The sequence below is a fragment of the Rhyacophila brunnea genome, unplaced genomic scaffold, assembly GCF_057557595.1.
Source record: "Rhyacophila brunnea isolate RB1 unplaced genomic scaffold, BYU_Rbru_1.0 scaffold_9, whole genome shotgun sequence".
NCBI lineage: Eukaryota > Metazoa > Arthropoda > Insecta > Trichoptera > Rhyacophilidae > Rhyacophila > Rhyacophila brunnea.
This window is the reverse complement of record NW_028233361.1, coordinates 35,069,455-35,090,949: the sequence shown is the minus strand read 5'-3', so window position 1 is coordinate 35,090,949 and position 21,495 is coordinate 35,069,455. Positions and strand designations below refer to the sequence as shown.

General features: G+C 36.8%; 2 protein-coding genes across 2 annotated transcripts in view; one reads left to right on the top strand and one right to left on the bottom strand.

Annotated features, from left to right (window-relative positions):
- Positions 1 to 21,058, bottom strand: part of Nup160 (nuclear pore complex protein Nup160) — a 33,225-nt gene extending 12,167 nt beyond the window's left edge. Inside the window, exons 1-20 of the mRNA XM_085959921.1 lie at positions 20,858 to 21,058; positions 20,468 to 20,573; positions 19,550 to 19,751; positions 18,126 to 18,255; positions 16,918 to 17,104; positions 16,299 to 16,483; positions 15,108 to 15,271; positions 14,588 to 14,824; positions 14,238 to 14,455; positions 12,573 to 12,654; positions 12,357 to 12,495; positions 11,814 to 11,995; positions 11,263 to 11,371; positions 10,550 to 10,658; positions 9,294 to 9,458; positions 5,178 to 5,399; positions 3,859 to 3,977; positions 2,259 to 2,425; positions 1,802 to 1,897; positions 477 to 774 (exon numbers count right to left, since the gene is read on the bottom strand). Of these exons, the coding sequence (XP_085816047.1) occupies positions 477 to 774; positions 1,802 to 1,897; positions 2,259 to 2,425; positions 3,859 to 3,977; positions 5,178 to 5,399; positions 9,294 to 9,458; positions 10,550 to 10,658; positions 11,263 to 11,371; positions 11,814 to 11,995; positions 12,357 to 12,495; positions 12,573 to 12,654; positions 14,238 to 14,455; positions 14,588 to 14,824; positions 15,108 to 15,271; positions 16,299 to 16,483; positions 16,918 to 17,104; positions 18,126 to 18,255; positions 19,550 to 19,751; positions 20,468 to 20,573; positions 20,858 to 20,942 (3,202 nt within the window). The 5' untranslated portion in view covers positions 20,943 to 21,058. The remainder of the gene's footprint in view (positions 1 to 476; positions 775 to 1,801; positions 1,898 to 2,258; positions 2,426 to 3,858; positions 3,978 to 5,177; positions 5,400 to 9,293; positions 9,459 to 10,549; positions 10,659 to 11,262; positions 11,372 to 11,813; positions 11,996 to 12,356; positions 12,496 to 12,572; positions 12,655 to 14,237; positions 14,456 to 14,587; positions 14,825 to 15,107; positions 15,272 to 16,298; positions 16,484 to 16,917; positions 17,105 to 18,125; positions 18,256 to 19,549; positions 19,752 to 20,467; positions 20,574 to 20,857) is intronic.
- Positions 21,059 to 21,331: 273 nt separating this feature from the next.
- Positions 21,332 to 21,495, top strand: part of LOC147063544 (chromosome transmission fidelity protein 8 homolog) — a 29,918-nt gene continuing 29,754 nt past the window's right edge. The window contains exon 1 of the mRNA XM_085959565.1: positions 21,332 to 21,447. Within this exon, the coding sequence (XP_085815691.1) occupies positions 21,428 to 21,447 (20 nt within the window). The 5' untranslated portion in view covers positions 21,332 to 21,427. The remainder of the gene's footprint in view (positions 21,448 to 21,495) is intronic.

Genomic DNA, 21,495 nt, shown 5'->3' with positions numbered 1-21,495 from the left:
ATTAAATTTTTCATTCGTCTGCATAGTATTTTATGGATAGTTTTATAAAATTTACCATTCCAGATATAACATGTGATGATTTTCTCGGTTTACAAGGAGAAATTAGATGTAAAATGGCTTAAAATCAACAAAGTGAATGTGAAATACTTACATTCTTCAAAATTATTAATACAAGATCGGTTTCATCCTAATGGACATTTTCAATTTGTAATAAACATTTATACAATACAATATTTATAAACTTGTCTACATTCATAATATTAACACACAACACTCATGATGAATGAATCAAATCAAAAGAATCCACTCTAAGCAAGGATAATAAAATTAGTTAAATACTTGATTAAAAGGTCATTATCTAATAACAACATCGTAAACAAATGGCATTGTCAACCTAATATCATAATTTATTCAAGTGAATAAACTCAGTTTAAATATTTATTAAAAGATGTTGGCAAACAAATGATTAAACAAACCTTTTCGCATATCACGTTTCTTGACGTGATAAGCATACAGGAAACTATAGTAATGATTTACAGGGGCATCGGCAGTCCTGGCCCTCAGCTCAGCCTGTCTGATGAGCTCCAGAGGTGGGGGATTGAATGGCATTGCCAGAAGGCTGCCCAGCTTGCGCTGCGCCCCCAGAGCGGCCGTCAGCCTCGCCAGGCAGTTGGAGCGCTGCTCTTTGGATGGGTGTGCGCATGCCGCTGACAGCGCATTCGTCCACTCTTCGAGACCCAGCCACGTTCGGAACAGTAACGAGTGGAATACTGGCTAGAAATATAATAGTACTACATATAAGGCAGGTATTTTTTCAGGACAAATTTGAAGCTTGCTAATTAATATAAGACATTAAAAATGATTTCAGCAATGACAGAAACTTGCATCAAACATGTGGTGCAGTGAATTTTGTTGACAATACAAAGTATTTTATTCCAATGGACAGTGTTATGTTAACTTGGTACACCTCCGTGCATTAAACACGTGTTTTATCTGCATGGATAAAATTGACTACAAGATTGTAGCATCTTACTAGAATTTAGTATTTATAAAATACAAATCAATTAGCTCCAAAGTTTGATGTAGATTTTGGCCGCCTCACGAAGAGGTTTCGTAACAAATTTTCAGAGATAGCGAGAGAACTGAGTTGGTTTCAGGTTGTTTGGTCAATGTGACTTCAGGCATGTTGCTTCTGGCATTTGTTAGGGTAAAAAGGTAATCGAATGACTGTATATTCTTATTATGAAACAATATTTTTATTATTACCTATATAAATCATAAAACATAAATACAGTATAACCCCCTATTTTACGTTTTTTAAGGGACTGAAAAAAAAAACCTAATTGGAGGGAAAATGTAAAAGGGGGGTATTGAAAAAAGAACATTCAAATTTTATGTTTCTAAAAAAATAGCGCGCGTAACTCGCATATTTTGAATATTTCCGACGTAAATCGCGGGAAAGAAAAACGTAAATACGGGTATTAAATGTACTGAAATACATCGGGACTGAAAAAATTACACGCGATTGCCGGGAAAACGTGAATTCCGGGCACGTAAAAACGAGGTTATACTGTAATTTGAAAATTCCCAGATATATTACATATAAAAATACAACGCCCGACGGGACTTGAACCTGTAACCACAGGATTTGTGCGAATGTGCTTTACCATATGTTGACTAAAAAAAATATTTTATTTCATTTAAATGAGGTTTAAAACAAAAATATTTCACTAAAACAATGGCATCATTGATGTACTATGTAAACTACATACTGAGGTTTGTAAATGAGTAAAATTCTTACCAAATGAGTATCGTCTTTGTCTGCGATCCCGATAGCTTTCTCTGCCAAGCTGATGATGCATTCTGGAGATTTATGAAGCTCAAACAATTTTATAACCTGAAAATATAATAAATATTCAGAAATGGTGTCTAACAACTTTTTATTCAATAATATAATTCTTTTGACACCATCTATAAATCAAAGTTAGTAACAACCTCATTTAACATTACAAAAGTCAGTTGTCATTCATTATTGATGGAGTTTGAAACCTACCTATACAGAAATAACTCAAAAAACCTTGTTCAAAATAAACGTAAATATATACTTATCTCAATTATTGGTCTTTGAGGGAAATGTGTTTTTTTTAAATTTATTTAATTGAATTAATGATTACTTTCCGAAAGGGTTATTTGATTATGATATTTGAAGATAGGTTAAACTGATATGAGAGTGAAAAATATAATAAAAGTAATATTACCTTCAGATAGTAATTGAGCAGAGTGTGACGTGAAGTGTGGGAGCCCTGAGGAAGCAGATGGGCCAAGAAGGGCTCTGTATCGACTCCCTGCCCAGCTCGGATGAATGCTTCAAGGGCACATTGAGTGTCACCCGTGTCCAATAAGGACATGCCCACTATGAATTCTCCTGTACAAAAAGAACATTATTCAATGCTAATAATTTGTATGAGAATTGGGTGGTAGTAAAATGCTCATTTTTTTAGATAGGTGAACATAATTACATATTGCCATCTAGGATCCAAATCCAAATACACATTATAGAAATCAGTTTATTGAAAGAGGGATTTCTAGGTGCCAAAAGTTGGTAAATCGATAATTTGGGTATTTAGAGTTAACAACGAAGTATGTGTCTACATATAATGTCAAACTTTCAAATTGCTCCAAAACATGATTTCGAGACTTTTGGCAGTAACACTACGTCGTCGGGTTGCTGCCAAAAGTTGGTAAGATGATAATTTAGGTATTTAGAGTTAACAATGGATTATGTGTCTATATAGTGAAACCCCGATTCTACAGTTTTCAAGGGACCCTAAAAAAAGAATGATAAATGCGGATATAATTTTTTTATTTAAAAAAAACTCGTTTTTCTCCTGGATTTTTTTTCGACGTCTTGAATTATTTCCAGTTTCTCAGCTAGAGTTCTAGTTTTCTTCATGAGGGGCATTTTAATTGCGACTTATAAAAATTTGTGATACGAGATGCGAGGCAAATAAAGCGACCCGATTGAAAGGTCTGTATGTATCATATAACAATTCTACGAAAGCGAAATGAAAAATAGTCAACAAAAACGGTCAATCAGGATAATATTTGTGACGGGACCATAATATTTAGACGATAGTTCGAGGAAAACTATAAATCGGGGAACGGTTAATGCGGGATTATTTAACATTGTTCTTATGGGTGTTGGCGGGACTTTCAAAAATGAACGATCCGTCCGGGAAAACGATTCATGTGAGAACGGTAGATCGGGGTTCCACTGTATTTAAATATGTATGCTTGAAAAAAATTCAAGATCATCCGATATATAGAACATGCACATAGAGCACAAAGAAATTAGAATTATGCCTCATTTTAGAGGGCATGTCAAACTTCAAGTCGCTATTACTCCATAACAATATGATTTTGAGACTTACCAACTTTTGGCAGTAACCCCACCCCACAATAAGACTTTTGTATTACAACATTTGAGACAGCAATAGAGGTGCTGACGATTAAGAGCGAAGCCACACGGGTACTGCGTCACGAGACCGCTGTATTCCGACTGCGAGTGGGAGTGAGTACGCAACAGCGGTGTGTTCTCACTTCCGATCGCAGTCAGAATACAGCAGTCTCGCGACGCAGCGCCCATGTGACTTCGCTCTAAGTGAGTGTAAGTGACATATCCCTAATTAATAAATGTGTTAGGAGCAGTTTTCACATACTTGGCGTTCAATTATCATTTAATTAAATCTATTAATTAACTAAAATTATTAATTAATTAATAAACCAACAATAGACGCCTCATACCTAAGAGATTGCCTTATAGATTATGGTGTTATATTGGTCATAAAAGTGACTCACTGGAGGAGAAATTCCATTCACACCACGGCGCAAGTAAAGAGGTGTAGCTTTGCACCAATTTTGGTCTTCCTGCACCGGCCAACCAAGAGCCCAAGGTGAAACCGCCACTCACTCCCCACCTGTGCAAAACAATATAGAATTAATTCATAAATGGAGAAATCTAAATTAATCCAATGCGCTAAAAAGGTCTAAAGTCCAAAAATTTGAAACATTTGCACAGCTGAATAAAGAACTTTCTTACACGAGAAGACTTACGAACTTGCAAATTCTCACTGACCGTGTAGGTTGACTGATAAGAAACTGAGTTGTCAACAAAATAGAAAATTTTCCATGAGAGGGTGTCCATTAATATTATCACACAGCTTAAAGTATTTCTTCACACCTCCTCCATTATCAAAAGATCTTTTAACCCCGTGTCTAATCTATATACAGGAGGTCCTCATTGTCTGAGTATTCGTTATCCGAATCCCCGCAGTTACGAATTTGCAGGAAGAAACAAAAAAACTATAAAAACACATAAAAAAACTCAAGAGCAATAGCTCACAGTCGTCAACTGTCACTTTCAATCCCACACTCCTATGCTATTTCTGTCTTGCTCACGTGTCCTAATTAAACCCATTTATATACTAAGTAATTTTGGTCCCCGTTTTAAGCGGATTAACTTTAAGAGGTATTTTTTCAGTCCCAATTACTCCTCGGTATACCCGAGAAGTAGCTTGTTATAAAAGTGAATAAATGTATGGAGAAATTCATAAACTTAAATGTCAACGAATGTTTCTTCATTACATCCGAGATCTCGCTATTTCTGTGATCGTAATAACCAAGTTCGACTGTATTCACATTCTTACAAAATCGCTTGTACATAGTTGTATTGACATCTAATCGTCACATTGGTATTTTATATTTTACATTATGACGTTTTAGCAAATTAGTACCACTTTATTGATTCATCACCATAGTTACCATGACAAAGAAACAATGTATAAGTGTAACCTATTATATCTGTGAACAATTACGATTTAATTCTTTAGTGTGAAGTGATTTTATGATTCATTTCTTACCAGATGATTATGTGATAATCTGTCTTACATTTTCACCCATTATACGGTCCCATAAGGCAACTCGACGATAGATACACGAGTTTCATTAATTAACTAGTCATCCAGTCACATGCCAGTAATCCAGAATTACAGTTAACAATAATTAGTAAAGTCGACTCGGTCAAAAATAATCCACCAACGCTTGCGTATCGTCAAATTTATGAATTGAGCATAACCCTAGAAATAAATTGGGATCTTTAAAGTTAGTCGGAAACTCACATCAAATGTCCAAGATGGTGTATGTATGGCTGTAACAATTTGCTCCAGTGTAGAGTGGAGGGAGGCAGAACAGGAGCGGCCAATAGCTTCCGGGCTGCTTGGCCGCCCGCCCCTCGTGCAAACCACCACGCCACGCTCGCAGCACGGCCCAGCCCTATCCCCGACACTAATTCCTCACCTACATCCAGCCGCAAGAGGGATAGACGCTCTATGCTGCTTTTGCTGTAACACAAATTGAACGTTTTAGTATTCTCACTAAGAACATAATATTATTATTCGATTTACCAGCACATTTTCCTGTTTCCTGTCCACTGTCTCATCATTTTAAATTAAAATAATCTCTTCGTATTCAATCGTTGAAGTAATCGTGTCAATTCCTATAAAACTCTTCACAATTATTTTGTCGTCACTCTTCTTAGGACCAAATACTTAGTGACACTCAACATTAGGCAGCTGAAATCGGTCCTTTAGTGCAGTGCTCCGCAGCCGGTGTGCCGTGAGACGATGCTAGGTGTGCCGCGGTGCAATAGCCAAATTTGTGTACATGGCTGGTGATATATTTGAGCACCTGCACGAACTTAATAAAACAATGCAAGGTCAGAATGAAAATATATTGACGTGCTCTGATAAATTATCAGAATTCAAAAATAAACTAGAACTTTGGCAGAAGGTGTTAACACAAGGATTTCTACAAATGTTCCAAAGGAACTACCAGACCACCATTGAAAACAAGCAATCAATTTTGGATCCGTCTCAAAAACATTCAACGTTGCTGCAAAAGAAATTTCATCACTACTTTCATACAATCAATGCGACTGGATACGAAACCCTTTTGCAACCAATACCGAAAATTCTATAGAAGCGCTTTTCCTATAAATTCGAGAGGAATTTGTTGAATTGATAAATGACGGGGCGCTAAAACTGAACTTTGCCGATGTTCCATTGCTTATTTTCTGGATTTCGGTTAATAAAAAATATCCTCGGATTTCCGACAAAACTATCGCAGTTCAGCTCCCATTTTCGAGTCAAAAAAAGTCACCTGTGCTATTTTACTACGCTAGTATTAATATTTTAAAGCATCTTATTGTAGGATGCAATTTATTATTATTGTGTCAATACTCGACAAATAATTATTCCAAGCCCGACAACTAACCATAATTATATTAATATAATACATATAACCATATGAAAAATTGCTAAACATAAAATCAATACCATTAATTTTACCTTGAACACTACTTCAAAAATGCTATTTTAGAGTATCACGCTGTCTTCAACCATTACCTTTCAGGATGTGGGGTCCATGTTTTGGTGTATAAATTGTTTTACGTGTGGTGTGCCGCGGAATTCTGGAAAGACCTTTGGTATGCCGTGGGTGGGAAAAGGTTGCGGAGCACTGCTTTAGTGAGTGGCGACATCACTAAATAGTGGCGGAATTGAGAAACGAAAGTGACAGCAGTCAGTAATTCAGGCAAGCATAGTATTGTATTTTGTTAATTTTATCCTGCGATGTACAGATGAAATACAACATTATATTTGCTTGCATTCCGTTAGATGCCACTTGTACTTCTGAAGTTTGCCACTGTTTGGTGACTGCACCACTTGTTAAATACGTTAATTTAATAGTGACATCTCTGTATTTCTGTATCTGGCCATGTCCGTCCTTTAATTGTATGAGAGAAAAGTAATCTTCCTAACAATTCTTCAACCTATGTATTAGGAATAAAGAATTACATTATACCTTCTTAGTTTTATTTTAATGGTTGGCTTCTTAACAATTTTTCATGAGAAATGGTTGTTGGACATTTATTTAGTTCATGTCCTAAATTTAATAAAAAAACTTTCCAATGTTAACCCTTTCTAAGCGTTACGAATCCCGACTTAGTACAACAGTGCGCGTTGTGATTTCAAGCATCAATAAATCGTAATAAATGTCAGTCAAACATACACAAATAGAGTAGTAAAAAATCGGAGTCAAGTTCAAAAATGATTATGACAGAACCTAATATTTTATGTGACTCTAAAAATAAACATTCGTCGCCTAAATCTGATAAGAAATCACGAACAAGACTTCTTCATTGAAAAAATGCCAGCTTACTCGAGCGGCGCCATGACACTTACGAAATGGTGCTGGACTAATGCGTCGATGACAGATTAACAAGTGTGAACAGTTCAGTATTCTTATAGTCTACCGGCTACCATTTCGACAAATATGTCATACACATAATGAATAATAATATGGTTTATGACTTTTATGAGCATTTTTGTTGAGTGTGTTGAAAAAATATCAGTCATAAATAACTCATTTTTATAGCATCCAGGACATCTCAAACTGTGTAACTTTTGTTTGAACTCGCATACACATTGCAGCACTGCAGGCCGAATATAAATAAATCATCCTTGAGAACTACTGGCTATTTGAGAGTGATGTACTTACCACCAGTGCCTGGTTTGTACCTACCATTGACCCCGAACTGAATGGAATCGAATGACACATAGTTTATATAACAAAATGGTTTATTTTTCGAATACCTATTACAATTCGTAAAATATTAAATTTCAAACACTTTTTGCACTTCTAAATGCTTTATAGTCACCACAATTTTATTTTCAAGTTCATTTGTTTTTTTTTTATTATATTACTTCAATAACCTGGTACTAGAATAGGTAATCTCTTATTTTATTATAATGACGTGATAGTAAGTAACTCGAGTTATTTTCGACTATAAATATAAGAAGAATTCTACATAAAAAAAATAGTAGTCATGAATCAAACCCTTTTGAATAGTATTACGAAAAAAATAATTCTCAAGTGTCTGTCTCACACCAGCAGACGATGATTTGCCGCGCAGTGTATAAAAATTCAGTAGCGCGGGACCTGGTGTTTGCGTAATACGACAATTTCCGCATTTATGCGGGAACGGGCGTCTGAGTGTTCGTGTCTTTTCTTTATAAATGGCTGATAACTAGGGTAAATAAATAATTTTTGTCTGTTTCACCTAATACTATAACCAGAAAATAGTATTTAAAAATGTTAATCAATGATAAACAAAGAGACATATTAAATCGCGGACTTCTAGGTATATTTAAATGACACCTGGTTCAAATTATTTTCCGAAACTATAAACTCGCGGATAATATACTGGCAGATAGGCGAATGAATGCAATCTCCAAAAGCATTCCTTTTGTAAAAATATTTTGTAAATTCACTTTGATCAATGTAACTTTCGAATATTCTATTTAACAGTTTACGCACCAAATAGTTTTTAAATCACTAAAAAACAATATAACTTATTATATCGCAAACTCGTATCGTTACAAACACGTCAGTCAAATGTCTTCGGCGCACATGCACTAAGAAGCGATAAGACACTATATACGCGGCAAATTTGAATTGGCCCGATGACTGATATATTTTTATTCAAGACACGCTCCCGAAAAATATTTATTTAAATTAGATAGAACAAAAGTTTAGGCTATCCATTGACAGATGTCAAGAGAAGGATGATTTTTGAATAAATTAAATCAATATTCGAATTATTCGCGCCTGGCGGAAAGCAGTACTAGGCAAACGAAAATCGAAATGACTTTAGTCAGCTGACGCGCGGATGACTCGCGCGTATAGGCTGACTAAAGTCAGTTGCCGCGTTAGAAAGGTTAAATACTTAATATGGTGTTACTATTGTAATAATACATTGATAACACCTGTGAACCGATGTATTATCGTAATTGTGATTATTATTTTTGAAATTCGCACTTTAGCAAGATACACCGGACTTCGGCGAAGAGCTTTTCGAATTGTTATACCTGATCGGAACGGAAGGCAGTACCCCTTCCACTGTGTTACTGTTAGCAAGTAACCGATTAAAAAATGTAATTTCAACAAGCATAATTTTTTTTTCGGAACGAGCATGTTGTAATCTCGAGCCCCGCCAATACGTTAAAAATCATTTTTATAACCGTGTATAATATCATATAAAAGTGCTTTGCTGTAAATTAGTATCAAAATAAAATAATGTACCTATTATCAATTACCTATCCCTCGAATTGAAATCGTATCGAGTTTCTTGACAATCCCCGTAATGTATCAATGGTTAAAAAAAGAAATGTACCCACAGAGCTTGGTGGTCATCTGCCTCTCCAAGTGTAGTTTGACAGAGCCAGCAGAGGGCGTTGTAAGCCTGCAGGCTGACCCCCGTGTGCCCCGCTACGGGCCAACTCTGGCTCACGCTCCCCTTCACCACGCATCCCAGCACCAGGAGATTGCAGCAAATCGAAAACCTGCAAAAGACAACGCGATGTCAAATAGGGAACTGTACTGTCACAATGGTCATAAAGTTAGTGTTAAATAATGATAAGTGGAATGCTTTCTTCTGGCTGGTGGTCCTAACATTTATCATTCCATTAAACCTCAGGAGAAACTAAGAGAGTATAAAAATAGTGCTCCAAAATTCCAATTTATTAGGAAAGAAGCTGGTTTAAGGCAGCTGGGGAAAGGAACTCCATTTGATGATAAATCCAATGGTAGAAATCACAGGTACTCAATTCCCACATAAATACATTATTTAATAAACTATTTTTTTGAATTCAATAATTCAAATGATTTGAGAATGTAACATTCTTTATTGAAAATACATAATTTGATAACACCCAGATATCGCACCCTCGCAACTAAACTGCCACAATCCAAAAAACGTCAAACAGAGAAAATCAGCTTTGAAGTTTTTACCATTCGCATTTTTGTACTGTGTTTTTGAAATATGTCTAGATATTGAATGAAGTTTTGACTTGAATTTGATGACTTACAGATATGAAATTTTCGGTACACATACTATGAACGATAGACAATGAATTAACTCAAAACACGTAAATTTGGACTTGTGGCGGTTTAGTTGCGAGGATGCGATATATGTAAGTATACATATTAGAAAATATCGTTTGAAAAAATACAACGCCCAGCTGGAAACGAAACCGGATCCACTGGACGACAAAAGACACCGTTTAGTAATTAAGGTAATTGATACTTTGTGAAACATTCCAGAAATGTAAAAACTATTTGTTAATTTCGTCATAATTAGATTGGTAAAGCACATTGGCGTGAATTCAGTGGCGTCATATTTTATTCAAAAGATTTTTTCTAGTAGGTATGCATATCTGAAGGGTTTTGAAATTATGTAAATACAATATTTGTGTAAGTGCCAAGAAATCAAAACCAATTCGCATGTTTCTCATTTCCACTAAAGTGTTCTAAATGGTGATATTAGAAACAAAAAGATGATTTATTTTAATTTTATTATTGGTATTTGAAAATAAAGGTGCATCTTACAATCGATGCAATATAGTAATAATAAAAAACGAACAATCAAAATTACCTGACTTCTGCCATCTGATAAAGCGCTTCTGTAGCCAAAGAAATTCCCATGTCACTGCTGAACACTGTGGTAATGTCAGAGTATCCATCATTCTCCTCTTCACTATCGTCTGAAAAAAAAACACTGTATTAGTTGCATCATAATATATATTATATTTTCATATTCTCTATAATATCGTCTCTGTTCTGGCAGAACACACTAACTGGAGAATACTAGTTTTCAGAAATTTGACTTTGAAGTTGTTAAAATGTTTGAAATAATGGTCTATCATATGAGTTTATTAAGTAATCGTAAAAAGGATGACTTTAAAATAAAGACTGTTTATTTATTAAGAAGGTTTCCAGACGGTAAAGTTTGAAATAGTGACTTCTGCCAGAAGAGTGACGATATGTGGTTCTTAACCGCTTTCTGAAGTGAAATTTTAAACATGAATTTTTTTAGCAGAAACGACTTGTTCAACATTGTAAATCCAAGCTCTTGATTTAAGGACACCCATTCAAAAACAACATGTGAATTCAAGATGCGGGATTGAAACTCCCAGCCTATAACTTTATAAATGGATGACACTCTGCCACACAAATCCAGGGATTAAAATATTCTATATACATATTATTTATTATTCTTATCTTTTTATATCAAATAATATGTAGCCTAAAATAGTCAAATTAATCTGCAAATGTTGTTAATGGTAGTTAGATTTTCAAATAGCATACCCATACAGTCGAGTCGCAGTGCTTGATTAAGTGCCAAAATGGCGCGGGCCAGATCAGTTACAGTTGAAAGTTTTTTTGCCAACGCTGTAATAACGGCCGGTGGGAATGCCTGAAACAAATATACACAATTAACAAACCTAATAAAATTTATCGGCAGTCATTTAAATATAACAGTTGCTTGATATTTTGCCTCAAACATAATCGCTAAAAATGGAAACCGTTTAGTGATGGGAAATATATTATAAAAGAAGCATGGGTGAAATACTACCACAATCTCTTAGAATATTTTGAAAATGAGAAAAAAATTATTTAAAGAATAAAAGTTATGCCTTTGGCTAGACACGATGAAAGATGGAATCTCAAGAAGTCAATTATTGTAATTTTTAAACATTTTCAATAGAAATATATTTTATTAGATATTAAAAGGCTCTCCAGACAAGTTTAATTTGGTTGAATTCGATGAAATATCAGGTTGATTTGTATTGGGATATATATCTATATAAGTTGTCATTTAATTAACTGACTACTTTGATAAATTATAAAAATAGTACCGGCGGGCCTTCATCGTCTCCGTATGCCAGGAGTCGATCAGCAACTTCTGGCATCAGGCTGTCGGGGGTGCGACCGGAAGAAAGCTCCGCTCTGATGCCGGCCCGGACGTCTTCCCCCAGACACCGACCCACAGCCCCTGCAGCACTCACCACCGCGCATACGTCTCTGCATACCGACAGGTCTGAAATAATAGTATAATATACAGGGGTTGATTTAACCACTCAAGAGTAGTCCCTACACGCAGTGCTCATTGGGGCTCTACGTGGAAATAATAATGATAAAAATTCTCAGGATTCCGTAACCACCCTGGAAAGTGACTGATTAGGGGATCCGGTAAGGCTCGTCAGATTTCAACGTTTGGAGAGATATAAAATACCCCTCGGGGATCAACTGACTGGGAAGATACCTCAGAGACCTTGGGAGAGAATGACCTGAAAGGTAATCTAGAGAGAAAAAAAAGTCATTTAGACTGAGTGGCCACCGTGGTATCCAACAAACAATTCACAATGAGAAGAGAGATATTTTAGAAGAAAAACACATACCTGGGGCAATTGCTGGACAACAATTTTCAGGACGTAAATCGCAAGCTTCCTCAGAAAGAAACAGGTGCTCAAGAAGTTCCATGGGTCGCAGGAAAGAAACACCACCACGGCGGAGTAACACGCACCATTCACCATTTTCCTGAATAATATCAGAAAAATCAGCAATTCTTCACATTTAATATGTACACAAATTATACTATTGATATTGACACTTACATGATTTGACATAACTAATCCCTGAGGTTTTCTCCATCCTTCAAGATATTGCACGCACCAACTGTACAATTCTGACCAGCACCTGATGAAAATTTAAAAAAATCAAATTGACAATCTAGTGAAAACAGGAAAATGCATTTACAGTAAAACCTCGTCAATACGAACACGCTTAGTTAGAAATTTTTACAAAAATACGATCCCACAAACATTATTTTCATACACAATGTTACATTTAACTCGTAGTTCATAGTATGAAATAGTTATGTAGTCATGAGAATCTAAAATATTAGTATATAGTGTTAGTTATTTCATGCAGATAAGTCATTGTTGTGATAGTCCCTTTTAAAAGATAATTGCTTATTTTATGAAAGATAATACATTACATATTATTATGTAGATAATAATGTTATAGAAAAAAAACGTCAGCACAATTACCATTAATGTGAAGAAAGTCTGGTCAAGTTGCTATGTTCCAAAACAGCGTACTGACATTTGAAATGCATCCTGCACTAATAAGACAAGTTATCAAGCACAGTTCGAAAACTTGGTCAAAAACATGGAAAGAAGGATGTACTGGGCTCATTTGAGTTAAGTGTGCTGCGTGGTTTCTTCGAAATTCTCAAGACATATAGTCGGGGTGGAGATGGAGATACAACGAGCTGTACATATAGTATGCAAGTCCATACATCATACGGTCTATCAACTTGGGTTGGGCCATGTATACATAGTATAGGACAAGTTACAGATGACAAAATAATTTATATCTAATAGTGTTAAATCAGATTTGGAAAACCTGGATAAAGGCAGACACTGGTGGAGACCAACACCCACATAATGTTGTGTTGCCAAAAAGAAGAAGAAGATACAGAACTAGTTTGAATGCAGTACTCAAACATTATCATTATGGGAAGACTGACAATCACACTATCACCGGCCTTCCGCGTTTAAAGCAGAGATAGCAGGCCGTGATAACGTCAAGGTCAAAGCGGGGGTGGGGGACAGAAACGCACGGGGTATTTGGTCAAGGCTGGTTTATTTCATCGTATTGCAGGGTAGTCGTTACAGATACGATACAGGTTATTGTCGTCGTTGGCGGTCGGTTGGTAATTGACGGGCAGCAACGTGGTGTCGCGGCTGGGCTGCTGATTGATGCTTGGCATCCGAGGCGAGTCAGTGCTTGCGGCGTGGCGATCTGCCGATGTCAGATGTGGTCTTTTTGGCGGGCTGTCCGGAATGCTGGCTTGGCTTCGCGTCCGAGGCGAGCGAAGGCGAGAAGAGATTTTGCGGTCGATGCTGTTGGTTCGGCGGTTGATGTAAGAGAGAGCTTTTTGCGTGCGTTCAACTGACAGGCGGCGTCATGTTCATCTGTCGGTTGACTAGTGGCGGTGCGAGCGGCCGTTTTTGATAGACCGCGTCTGTTTTGGCGGGAGTTTGACGAATTTGAATTTCAAGGGGACGGGTTCCGCTCGGCCGAGGGTTGCGATCACCGCGAAGACTGGACGTAGGCTGTGGTATTTTGGGAAATATGATGGTTCGGTCCGCCCTTTGAGGTAGTCTCCTGTGGGAGACTTTCATCTGGTATCAACACTTACCATGTCCAATTTGCTTTGAAATAGGATGAAAATACACGATATTAAGGTGGTAGACTAATCAACATTTACATACTTGTGCATCAAGTCTTCTGGGGGGAGGTGAGCTCTGGAAGCATGCCTCTGTTCAGCAGCGTACGCTGCAGACAAAGCCCGAGTCCTGAGGCTGCGGGAAGCGGTAGCAGTGCCACCCTCTGACGCGTCACCGCCCAGCATGCTGGACTCCAGCATGCTCTGCTGGTCACGCACCGTTGTGTTCCCCAACACACTATTCTCACCACTGCGTTCGTAAATCTAACATAAAAAAAAGTATTCTATTTAAACCTGTAAATTGTTTTAGATGGATGACAAATTTCAAATATACTATGTATTATGACAGCTGATAGAATTAGAAATCATAAATGAGATTAGTCGAGGCCTACTTACACTGAGCGCCTTTGCAATGACAGCCAGAGGGAAGAGACCTGGCTTGAAGAGGCACTCGAGATAGTCAGTGTGGGTGGCCTGAGGAGCCAGTAGGGGCACGGGAGGCGGGGCAGGCAAGGCCTTTCTCCAGCATGCGGCGGGTCCTAAGGTGGAAGCTGTGACTGTTGTACCGCCCATCTCCCCGCCCCACGCGGCCCAGATGCCGCCCCCGCACACCGAGAAGTCCACAAGATCGCGCTGCAAATAATCAATGACAACTTCATTAATACTTAAACATCCTAAGGTTTTAGTAGCTGAAATAAGTATCATATTATCGGTACACAGAAAGCTGACCACTGCACACTGACAGTTTACCGCTGTCAAAATACTTAAATAACATAAATGGGCAGGGTTTCATTGAATTTTAAAAACTAACCAATACTATCTGCAATTTGAATATTAGAGTAGCACAGAGTGCTCATTATAATATTATGTAAAAAATATTAGTTGATAAATAATAAATAATTTATTTCTGATTCACCTCTGGTTCTAAGAGATGTAAGAGCCTGACGAATCGAACAGCCCCCTGTTCTCCTTGGATGAGTCTGAAGACTGTGAAGTGGCTGTCCGGTGCAAAGCATAGAAACACGCCCAGAAGCAGTTCACCTGTCGACGTTTCACCAGCTCGCAGCATGTGACTCTGGGCTAAAGATACACAATACTACTACACGGTTCTGTGCTAAAGCGAACATGTTCACGGATATGGCCGGGCGTACAGTGCCGGCCATACAAAAAATGCGGACTTATTCGCCTGTCTTTGAAGACAGAATGCCAGTCTCCGGCGTTTGTTTTGAATAATTAAAAATTCGGAAGAATACTGGTCCAATAATGAGACATTTAGCAAATGATTGGTTAGTGTTTATGATAAACTTTCAATATATTTCAAAAAATAAATAAATAAAAAGGTTTATTTTTGTTAAAAAATTCGCGGCCTCTCACATACAATTATATTTAATTAACTATTTTTTTTATTCAACGAATAATTCACAAGATTTAAGAATGTAACATTCTAATTATTGAACATACATAATTTTGAAAACACTTCTGAGAAAATATATTATAATCGATAGAATAAATCTTTTTTGAAAAAATTAAGATACATATAGGAATCAAACCTGCATCTCTCAGGTATCTCGCCCACGCACATAGACCACTATGCTAAAGGAGTCATACTTAATTGCGACAAATTTTAACTATTGGCTTTTAATACTCACTGAAGCGCTTTCCAATCGCTACCAAGTGTGCAATGAATTCAATAGTTTTGGTAAAGTACAGGCGGCACTCGACTTTCGAACGTTCTACTTTCGCTATTTCGTACATTTCTTAAAATATATTGATTATACGATTTTGTTGATAATGCAGAAACTGTGCGCTTCCATGCAGTCGCTCCTCTTTCTTCCGCTCCCTGCCACCTTCTCAAATACTTAAAAGGGTGGTATTCAATTCTCTTGACATGTTTATAAAGAAAACACCTGATTGCCAATACGCCTTATTAACTTTATTATACCCATTGATAAATAAATATTTTAAAGTACACTTTTTGATATTTTTTTCACATTCTTCTACTTTTGAACATTCAATATTCGAACACATTTTCAGGAACGAATTATGTGCGAAAGTCGAGGGCCGTCTGTAATTACATATCATTATAATATGTGTAACTGCTATATACCTCCTTGAGTGTAGGTGTCAGGATCATCAGGTAGCAAAGAATGTGTAGCGAGGCAAGTGGCTCGTTCACAGCACCACGCCCGAAGTCTGGCATCTCGACCCAAAGAATAAAGGCGGACCGAATTTGGTCCTATTCCTCCCGCTAATGCTAGGCCACACGACACGTCACCTTCATTTCTATTACCCCTGAAAAACAAAAAGTTCAATATGGTTGAGTCTCTCAGAAACGTATATAAAACATGATATGGGATATTGTTATCTACATAAGATGATTTTCATAAAAACCAAAAATAATAAAAATATGTAATAACGGTCTGAACAAAACTGGCATGCGAGTGTGACAGAGAAAGTTTTTGGAAGCGCTTAATAATAAAAATATGAGTTAAAGTGAGATGGAATAAACTTGATTGCAGGTAAGTAATTTTTTAATTTTATTTTACAATATGTTTATACATCGTAATACCATTACTGATAAAAAAACTCTATGAATAAGACCTCGGCAAACTGCTTACAATTCACCGTAGAACAGGCTTAACCTGATAAAAAGTTTATAATATTGAAGCAGTGATACATACCGTAGTATCAATTACATTCAGTGTTTATGTGGCCTACTGACATACCTGAGAGCAGAGAGGAATCGCGGAACAATGGATTCCTGGCGAAGGAGGGTGGTATGGGCCGCACCGGCCGGGCTGAGCCTCACCAGGAGTACGCCACCACCTCCGCTACCACCCGCTCCCGCCAGAGCATACAGCGCCTCACCTCCGGAGGTCACACTCATCGCGCAAGTGTGCGGGGGAACTGAATCTAACACAAAAAAAGACACAATGATACATTTAATTATATTATTAATCTATAATCTTTATAATATTTTTTTTCTCACCATCGTTTACTCCCATTGCAAATTAGGTGACCATTTTATCACGATTCACATTCAATTACCTCTTTTACGCAAATGAAATAATGGTACATCATAAGCGCAGTAAACAAAGCCTCAAAAAAGGTCTTTTCTTGTTTATGTTGCCATTAGGGAACACAAAAATAATGGTAAATTGTAGTGTGGTTGTAAGAAAGTATGATTCTCAAGTGTGAAGAAGTATTCTTTCTTCTTTCGACCATTTCCGATCCTAATAAGATCATATGGGCCTCCACAGAGTGGAGGTTTGTGTTAACAGATTTTGTTTTTACGAGAAATGGATGTCAGCCACTTGCTCAACCTATTAGGTCCATACTCTGATTCATACACAAATTGAAAAACAATATGTGTACTTGTCAGTTGAACCAAGATTCGAACCTGAGACCCACGACGCTTAAGCCGCGCGCCATCGCGAGTTATAATATATTATCTGGATCAAAATATACATTGATAAAACAGTCTGATCATGTAGATCCAGTATAGGGAATTTGTTAGAGTACTCTGGTCCAAACAATATGTAAATCTGGTAGACTCGGGATTCGAACCAGGGACTCACGACATTATAAGCCGAGATGTTTCCACTTGGCCATCGTGGGCATATCTAATGGGCGAGGTCTAATCAATATCAATCGAGGTCATATTTGGTTTATGTTTAAATAATAAAAAAATTCTCAAAATGTGATTCACTAATGAAATCCATACCATCGTGGCCTGCAGTTGTGTTAGAAATATACATATATTGGATGAGGGTGTAAATGACTTTCTAAGTTATCGTTTTAACACATTTTTAATAATGAAAGGAGTTAAGTTTCATAGTTAATAATTTAACATTTTGTAGGAAAGTACCGTGAAAAAGTGGAGGTTAGCGAAAAATAATACCCTCAATTATATATTATCAAACTGGAAACTTACTTGCGCTGGCATAGTGTGATATGATATGGAAGTGTTTGGGATCTGACACCTGTACTGAAGACGCTTCGCTCAGGACCGAAGGACTGGTATCTTCCAATGACCAAGACTGACCTCGGCCACTCTCCATTTCCTATTGATATTATAGATTATTAAATACCCATATTAAAATATATTAATCAATTCGAAAGATTTTTAGTTGCTGTTTACAATTTATGAGTTTACGTTCATCGAGGCTGCACTCATGCAAAAATTACAGTCACGATGATTCGCAGTATCATGCCAACCGTAGAGACTTAGGCCCTCCTCCCACGGCGCAACTGAAATCTGACGGAACTGGTTGGTGATGGAACTCATAAACTGACCAATGTGATGCTTCGCACATGGCGCTACTGAAACCCACTTGAAATAATAATCACATAACCTCATAGTGGACCATCAGCTGTTTTGTACAAAAACCGACAACACGCACATTGCTGCGTTTACTCGAATACAATTATGTTATTTCAATTTTGTGTATCTTGTACTTTTGATGTCTTGGGTTGTTATGGTTTTTATAGCATGACGCTTGTTACGCAATGCTACCAATTTTGGTAAGAAAATATGATTTTTCACCGAATCTACTGATGTTGGTACCACTGTTTTACGGTGACTGGAAACTTGAGAGACTGCGCGACTAGCATGTCGCGTCTCTTCGCAACCGTTTTGAAACTGAGAGATTCCAGTCTCGCCGTCAGCGAGCCGCCATTGAAATACATTACCTAGATACTGGTTGGAATTTTAGTTTCAGTTCCGTCAGATTTCAGTTGCTCCGTGGGAGGAGGGCCTTATTGCTAAGTATTACACACAATAATTAAGAAATCCATTGGATCGTCTTGAAGCTTGTTATAACACATGTTTGTGTTACTAGTGTTAAAATATTATCAGTAAAATAAAATATATCTTGTGCTGTGTCGAGGTAAAATGACTGTCATGTGTTGTTGCAATAAAATTGCACATGTATGCACAGGGAACTGAAATACCTAACGGGTTACGAGAAGCAAATAACTAATCTCGAGTAAGGAAGAATACGGGATAAATTTAAACATGTGTCAAGAATACGTCATTCATCAAACACTGACAACTGCTCTTGGTTTATGCATTGCCGCTCATTTAATATTGGTATATTACACACACTATTGCACGTCTATAGTGCGTGGTTCATTTTCGTAGGACACTCATACAGTCAAAACCCTGCTTCAAAATTGACTGTATTGGTATATTATAGCCTATCAGAATTGTATTTATTATCTGTTCTATGGGTATGCAGTTACTTTTGTAGGCAGCTTCACAGAGAATTTGATTAAGAAACTAAGATAATGCAGAGCACTGCTTATTTTTATACGTTATTCCATTCAAAGAGACTGGAAAAATAAGTAGCAACTAACCTGTTTATGAATGACATCTGGATGTAAAAAAACAAATCTGTGCACTGAGCAAACTGACGCCGCAAGCAAAAGCACTCGTCCGGGAAGCTCATGTATCGACGCAGACAATAACGGGCCTCCTCCACGCCAGCGCACCCGTGCGCCACTTAAGCGGACTTCCAAAGACCTCTCGACCACTTCTAAAGTGTCTTGGCTCACACGCCTGAAATAAATACAAAATAAAATAAAGTTTTCAATTTTTTTGGGGAATCCACTTGAGGCGGCCAAATTCCGACCAGGGCTTTAGTGCTAAAAAAGATATGGGTGCTTTTTACTGGTTCTCCGTCATCGTAATCTGTCAGTCGCCATTTTGAATTTTAGCTATCTTTTTGTCATCGAATTATAGTACGCGGTCCAAGCCATTTAAGTATTTCGGCAAAAATTATAGGACGCGTAGAAAATGAAAGTTTTTTGTTTGTCACATAAACATAACGGAGAATTCGAGAAATTCCGATGCCCTGCTTAATTATAACACCTCTTACGACCGAAAAATGCTAACACCGGCCGCCGTCATTAACTGTCACGTTAGTTTTTAGAGTACGTATACAACGCAAAACCACGTTCATAGACTAATATCGCACACTGATATCTTATATTATTTATATTATACACCGTCCCTCGCTTCACACCCCTAACCAAACCGGCGAATTCAATTAATAAAATTTTTCAAAATTGTGGTATTTTTGACGTACTATACTTTTTTAATAGTACGCGGACGAAAATGTAACTTTTCGAATAGTACGCGAACCAAAATGTACTATAATTATAGTTCAGTTGGCAACACTGCGCTCACTGACAGATGACAGCGGCCGGTGGCGGAGAACCAGTAAAAAGACCCAAGATATGTTATATAATCAAAGGTTCAAAAAAATAAAATACCAGCATATGAATCGGTTCCTTGTGTAATATTTTGATGTATCTTTGTAAAAATATCCTCCAGCTCTCTCTGGTAACTTTATATCTTGAAGAGTACTTTGAGTACCGCCTGAAAATAAATTATCATAGAATATTTTAAATATGCATATGGGTACCTACTATTATTCCTTCGTAGAGGGGCAAATAGATACTAATTTTACAATAATTCCATAGTGTAGTATCTTAATAATTCAGTATAATTATATGGAAAACAATACATAAATATATAATATATTGCTATCATTGGGTGGCAATTAATCAGGGAATTGCGCACATTTTGGCGGAATGTAACGTTTATTACGAATAAAATAATAAGGCTATTTGAAATAAGACGCTGATAACCTAAAAACTTACCGGTGTTGAGAATAATCTCCTTCCATGGTTCCGGTAACGTTTGGTCAGGAATAACTTCTCGAAATCCCAAACGAAAGTTATCCATCTTGTGTAATTTCACCTACGATAATGGTATTTATTTTAATGGAGAATATAAATAATAAAACAACCAATGCAAAATGCAATAACGAGACAATTTTGAAAATGACAGTTCTTGAATTCGGGATTAGGGATGCCACATTAGAATATTACTGTTTGTACGGTAAAAAAGATTTGTGCACGCAGCTGTAAAAACGGGGAGCCTTTACCAATATTCGCTAAAAAAAATTAATCATCTACTGAAACATGTAAATGGAAAAGTTAGCAAACTATTTATCGAATAAATATAATAAATAAAAATAATCTCTATTTTCTAACAAAAATCGGAGTAAGGTGAAAAATCATGGTGAAAATGATTATATTTTGTAATTTTGATGTCTGGCAATTCAATTTCGCGCCTTTTCACTACTTTTTGTGAAGTACTTATGTGGAAAAGTTCATTATTATTGTGAAATATATGTTTAAAAACGCAGAAAATATATAGAAAAAGCCATGCCAATTTATGTAAGATTGTAAGTATTCACTAAATACCTATTATTCATTAGAATTATCACTATTTC